The sequence below is a fragment of the Choloepus didactylus genome, chromosome 6 (genome assembly GCF_015220235.1).
Source record: "Choloepus didactylus isolate mChoDid1 chromosome 6, mChoDid1.pri, whole genome shotgun sequence".
Taxonomy (NCBI): domain Eukaryota; kingdom Metazoa; phylum Chordata; class Mammalia; order Pilosa; family Megalonychidae; genus Choloepus; species Choloepus didactylus.
Genome location: NC_051312.1, coordinates 20240532 through 20246883, shown reverse-complemented (window position 1 = coordinate 20246883; position 6352 = coordinate 20240532). Strand labels below are relative to the sequence as shown.

The window sequence follows — 6352 nt, the reverse complement described above, 5'->3', positions numbered from 1 at the left end:
GTAATATATCTGGGTTGGGAAGTGTCATCTAGTTAGGTGCCAGAGATAGTAGTACAGAGAAAGGTAATCTGAAGCCTTCAAACTGATATATATATAATCAGGAATTTCTGAGATATATATAGATATATAGATATATAGATATATAGATATATATAGATATATAGATATATATAGATATATATATATATCAGGAAATTTTTCTATTTAAGGCTACCAAATTTGAGACCTTTGACCAGAATTAAAATGATAAATGGTTAAGAAAAACTATGGGTTGTTGAAAAAGGTACAAGATCATATTTGACTAGTGTTTTAAACAAATACAAACCACACATAATTCTCTTTAATATATTGGGAAAAGTGTGCTAATCTATGTTTCCTAAAACCAAATATATTATAAGTCAGACTTCTATGGTAATCTTCTTCATTTTGAAAATGAATCCAAGGCTCAAGTACATCTTTACCTGGTTGTTTCTTAACAAAAAAATATTTCAAATATTTGGAAATCAATCAACCTTATTGTGAGTGTTTGCTACAGAAATCAAAGTCAAAAAAGTGACATGAAACATAAGAGTATATTCATCTCAAAAATTCACAAAGCCTTCTCCTCTTTTCTTGGTCTTTCTCTGTCATGCCTAGACTTTTCGTAGCCATGACACATGGAAATGTCACTGAAGTGACTGAATTCTTTCTTCTGGGATTTTGTGCCCAGCACAGGTTTCTGCATGTCCTCTTCATTGTATTTCTACTCATCTACATGACCTCCATGCTGGGTAATACTGGAATGATCCTACTCATCAAAGCAGATTCCAGACTTCAAACACCCATGTACTTTTTCCTACAACATTTGGCATTTGTTGATATCTGTTATACCTCTGCAATCACTCCCAAGATGTTGCAAAACCTCATATCAGAAAATAAATCAATTTCATTTGTGGGATGTGTGATGCAACTATGGGTTTATGTAGTATTTGCGACCAGTGACTGTTACCTCCTGGCTGCTATGGCAGTGGACCGTTATGTAGCCATCTGTAACCCACTTCACTATCCCATAGTCATGTCCCGAACAGTATGCATCCAACTGGTAACTGGTTCGTATGTCATGGGCTCAATAAATTCCTCTGTACACACAGGCTTTACATTTTCAGTGTCCTTATGCAAGTCTCACACCATCAATCACTTTTACTGTGATGTTCCCCCAATCCTCGCCCTGTCGTGCTCTGACACTTACATCAACCTCATGCTACTTGCTGCCTTTGTGGGATTTAACTTGACTTTCACTGTGTCGGTCATCATCTTCTCCTATACGTATATCCTGGCTGCCATCTTAAAGATGTCTTCTACTTCAGGGAGGAAAAAAGCCTTCTCCACATGTGCCTCCCACCTGACAGCAGTCACCATTTTCTATGGAACCCTCTTTTACATGTACTTACAGCCTCCTTCTAATAATTCCCAAGAGAATATGAAAGTTGCCTCTGTATTTTATGGAATTGTGATTCCTATGTTGAACCCCCTGATCTATAGCTTGAGAAATAAAGAGGTAAAAGAAGCTCTAAAAGTGATATGGAAGAAATTCTTCTAGATTGGACACACATTGTTAAAATTCAACACATCAAAGCATCCAATAGACATTAATTAGGACAATTTAATGTTTTTGAAATTGAGAACATGTTAACATCTTAGGACAATGCAATCTCTTTCAATAGATAAGATCTAAGAATTAGAATCAACATCTCCTAGGACTAATTTTCCCTAAAGTATAGGTGAGAAAAAATGTTCTATACTGCCTATAAAGAAACATATGTCACTGCCTGTCAAGATATTTAAAATATTAAAAGCCATGTATAAATATTACCAAGTATTTAATTATTTCAAATAAATTTGTAAAGAATAGAAAAGCTCTTATTTGTATAAAATCAATGCTAAAATTGAAGTACATTATTTTCCATTTATTCCAACAAGTTCCCAAAATTGTCTATAATGAAGCTACTAACAAGTTATGTTCTAAATATTGCACAAAGTTGAATTTAAAATAAATCTACTATTTTAAAAATCATTTTGTGACTTAGACTATCCTCTCATTCCAATATTCATGTTAGTGACTTTTCCACGCACTTGAAAACACTCATTTCTGTCTTTAGTTACCCTCTACATTTTGAATCCATTTCTTCCTTGCCTAAGGAAGGTCAACTCTCTAAATATTTTCTATCATTCACTCAAAGTGGTCTGGAGAATCTAAAATGTAGATGAACCTAAAATCTTGTCAGTTGGCATTCAAGTCTAAAAGGTATAACATTCATTTTAGGGCCCACAAATAATGTACATTACAGAATCTCAATGAGAAGTCAAAGGGAGGCCAAGAGGCCTTTGAATCAGGATGAAAAGGTGTTGACAGAAAAGCTTTAGCAGATAGATTTGGGGGTAGGCAATGGAAAGTCCCACCTTAATACTGCAGATGCCATGCTAACTGGGTGAAAGCACAAGTGTCACATCAAAGCAACACCAGCTGTCGGTGAAGTGAACAGAAATTAGGCTGACAAGGAACCCCTTGAAGGGAGCTGGTCAAGAGAAAAAAATATATTCCAATATAATATCCCCACAAATTCTTAGAGAAGAGAAAAAAATATCCTGAAGTCAATTTAGGATTACATGAATCTGTGAAGAAAAAAAAAGTGTCTTTGTAAAAGAAAACACTTTTGGCCCCAGGACAGGACCCAGTATATTCAATGTTCAGAACCGCAGGACGCTGCTTCAGGGACATTATACAGGTAGACAGAGGATGGCATGAGGCCAAAGAGGGAGAAATTTTGATATCCATTTGAGAAAAACCTTTCTACATATGGGGAAGTCTAAGAATCCAACATGAGAATGGGTTGCAAAATAGAGTCACATGGTACTCTGCATTCAATATTGAGATGTAGTACATCCTAAGAGGAAATGGACTCTGGGATAAATAAACAAAAGACATAGATTCACTAGGCTATTGTGAAGAGAAAGTTGTGCTAGATTCTTGCCTTGGATTGATCAGTGATTGTTAGCACTTGTCCAAGGGAGAACCTAACTTTCCAACATGGCATAAACAAGTAATGGTCTGATATTGAATAACTGTACATTTTTATGAATCATCAACTACACTGTTAGGTTGTTTGGTCCCAGCCTAGACTGAGGGAAAAAGAAGGAGGGAAAATATAGACAAAATTTGACTGATTCAGTACTTCATTCATTCATCTACTCATTTACTCACAATTACAAAGATTTACTTGAAGTCCACTGCAGAGGAATTGGTGACCCAAAATTGACCTTTAATTGAATTGGACACTTAGGTCCTCCCAATAAAAGACATTTTGCTAAGGAAAAAGAGACATTTGGATGCAAGACTCATTCAGAGCCTAGAACAGCAGCCAGAAGCCTGAGAAAAACTAGAAAGGCAGAGACATGCTAAGGCAGACAGAAAACATCCATGATGCAGAGAAGCCCAAATCTCCACCATCAGTAGAAAACTCTCCAAAAATGGTGAAAGAGTTCAATCATCCTCTGGTCTTTTGAGGTAGATGCTATGGTTTATCTCTATCAATTTCCATTCCACCCTTCTAGTTGGAGATGTTAGAAAGCTCAAAATTGCATTTCTCAGATACCCTCACACTTTGAGTTGTGGATGCAAATCAACCTCACACATGAGAGATTTGAAAAGAGGAAGTGAGCCAAAGACCTTCTTCCTTCTGGCAAGCCAGGCAGTGCAAATATGAATGGTTGGATGTGGCTACCATGGCCAGATTTGGGATTCCAATGCCCTGTCATAAACTTCAGGGTATGACAGGCAGTTGTGATGGTGGTAGCAACAGCCACAGAAACCACAGCAGCTTCTTGACCTCATCCTTCCTGTGCTCATGAAACCCATTTCTCCATTCCTTAAAAAGATTTTCTAAGCATAAAAGTGCTTTTATTAAATGTCTTTTTGCTTGAAATACCTTGTGTGCTTTCTTTTCCGTGAACTGAAGAAACATCCACCATGCCAAATATCCAGTCACTTTCTGTTTTTAGATGACCCTGAAAGTTTCCAGAAAATAACAAACTAGAGGGAAAAAAGCAGCAGAATGCCAGTAGTCTCAGCATTAATGGTAGCAGGGTTTACAGAGACCTGAAATAGACATGCAAAGGCCAACTGCTCATACCCAAGGCATCAAAATTTTGTAATTCCATTACATCTTGTGCTGGTTTGGATGCATTGTCCCCCAAAATGCCATTATATTTAATGCAATCTTGTACGGGCAGGAAACGTATTAGTGTTGATTAGGTTGGAAACTTTTGATTAGATGTTTCCTTGGAGATGTGACTCAATCAACTATGGGCGAGAACTTTCATTGAATTATTTCCATGAAGGTGTTGTCCCACCCTTTCAGGGTGGGTCTTTATTGGATCACTGGAGTACTTTAAAATGAGCAACACAGGCCCAGACGCAGAGAGCAACTGAGAGTGACATCTTGAAGAGGAGCTGCAGCTAAGAGTGGACAAAACGCCCTAAGAGCAACATTTTGGAGAACACCATTTTGAAGCACAACCTGGGAGCAAGCGGATGCCAGTCATGTGCCTCTGAGCTGACAGAGGTTTTCCGGATGCCAATAGCCATGAAGGTTCCCTACTGTTGAGGCCTTACCTTGGATGCCTTATGGCCTTAAGACTTTAATTTTGTAAACAGATAAACCCCCTTTATAAAAGCCAATCTCTTTCTGGTATTTTACATTCTGGCAGCATTAGCAAACTGGAACAAACCTAGTACTCAGTACTCAGTTTTACCTACAGTAGACATTTAGAGGTTATAATGTGGACAGAGTCAATATGACACAAATACCAAACTGGACTGGCTGCATCATAATCACCAGAGGACTTTTTAAAAGATCTCTGACACCAACTCCTAGAGATTTGCATTCAGTATACATAAAATAGGAAATTTTTAAAGTCTCCCAGGAAATAATGATACTGCCCCAGTTTGAGAAAATACTGACTACACCCTTTTGGGCATTAAGGGATGAAAGAAGGACTTCCCTAACTGTAGTTGGGAAATGCCTAACTAAACTGGAAATATTGTACCATCCTTGCTTCTAGCTTTTAGTTAATTCCTTCTTCAGTTGGCTCCCTAATCATGCTGTGATTTATCTTGCATCCAGGACAGATAAATGGCCCCACCAATAAAAGAAATATGGAGGTGAAGAAAATACCTTGCTCATCATTGGCTTCCCAACATCCAGCAGACTCTTAGAACATTATAGTTGCTCAATAAATATTTGTTGAAAAAATAAGTGGACAAATGAAATCAGAAAGAAGGTACCTGAAATCTAGACCAAGCACCCACACTTGAGTTGGAAGTACTGAGCAGAATTCTAAAGTTTACTTGGGTTCAAAAGTGAAGCAGCTGCCAGAACTCTGCTGAACTCACTGGGTGGAACAACTGCCTGAAACAACAACAAAGCAATGTCTTTGGAAATAAACACACAGTATTATTATGTGAATTAAGTCTGTTTGTTCTATGTACAGAATTGTAGAATGAAAGAGCACAGAGGATACAGGTGAACAGATCCATTCCTCCAAACCTTTAGCACCTTGAATTTCACTTTTTTAATACACATTTTATGCAATAAATATGGGAATCCATCTCGGTAGCTTGACTTATCAGATTTCTTTCCAAAAATGTGTTTAGTTTGTCTTGTTTCTTTTTTTTATTTATTGATACTATTTTGTTTTGTTTTATTTGCTTTTCGAAGTTAGGGGTGTGTATATATATGTTGGGGTGTGTGTGTGTGTGTGTGCATGTGTAACAGAGGACTCATGGACAGAAATACCTAATGGCACAGAAATATGGACAAAGAGGGAAGGTCCCAGGGTGTCATTTAACCCAGAGGAGCAGATGTCACTTCTGGCAATGGATGCATGAGTGCTGTCTCCATTAACCCCCTCCAAATGAGTCTCACACTTTATTGATAATCTGTAATACCTGATATGATTCCTAATGTAGATAACTGATTAGCGAGGTTAGGAAGAAAGTCATCAGATTACTGCCAAAAATATTGGTGCCAGGAGGCAGCATATAATGGTTGCCGACCACCAGAGTGAAAGGGGAGGTGGTTTGGGGGACACTAAACATGCCAGTACCTCAGATGCATTCTGGCTGGAATGGAAGACAGTGGAATGGCACCACACCCTTATTTACATTATGCTAAGGTGGTGCTCCTAATTGTATCACCATTAAATTCACCGGTCTAGACCTTGCAAAAACCACATTGTTTATAGCAGGTGCCAACAGGCTGCCACAAATTTAGCCAAATAGTAGCAGCCATTTCAGCTGCCGTGCCAAATGTGG

At 38.0% G+C, this 6352-nt stretch overlaps 1 protein-coding gene across 1 annotated transcript; it reads left to right on the top strand.

The window, feature by feature from the left end:
* The first annotated feature begins 649 nt into the window (after positions 1-649).
* Positions 650-1579, top strand: LOC119538198 (olfactory receptor 5AK2-like). Its single transcript, XM_037841004.1, has one exon. It carries the CDS (start codon positions 650-652, stop codon positions 1577-1579), a length of 930 nt encoding a protein of 309 aa, XP_037696932.1.
* Positions 1580-6352: the final 4773 nt, after the last annotated feature.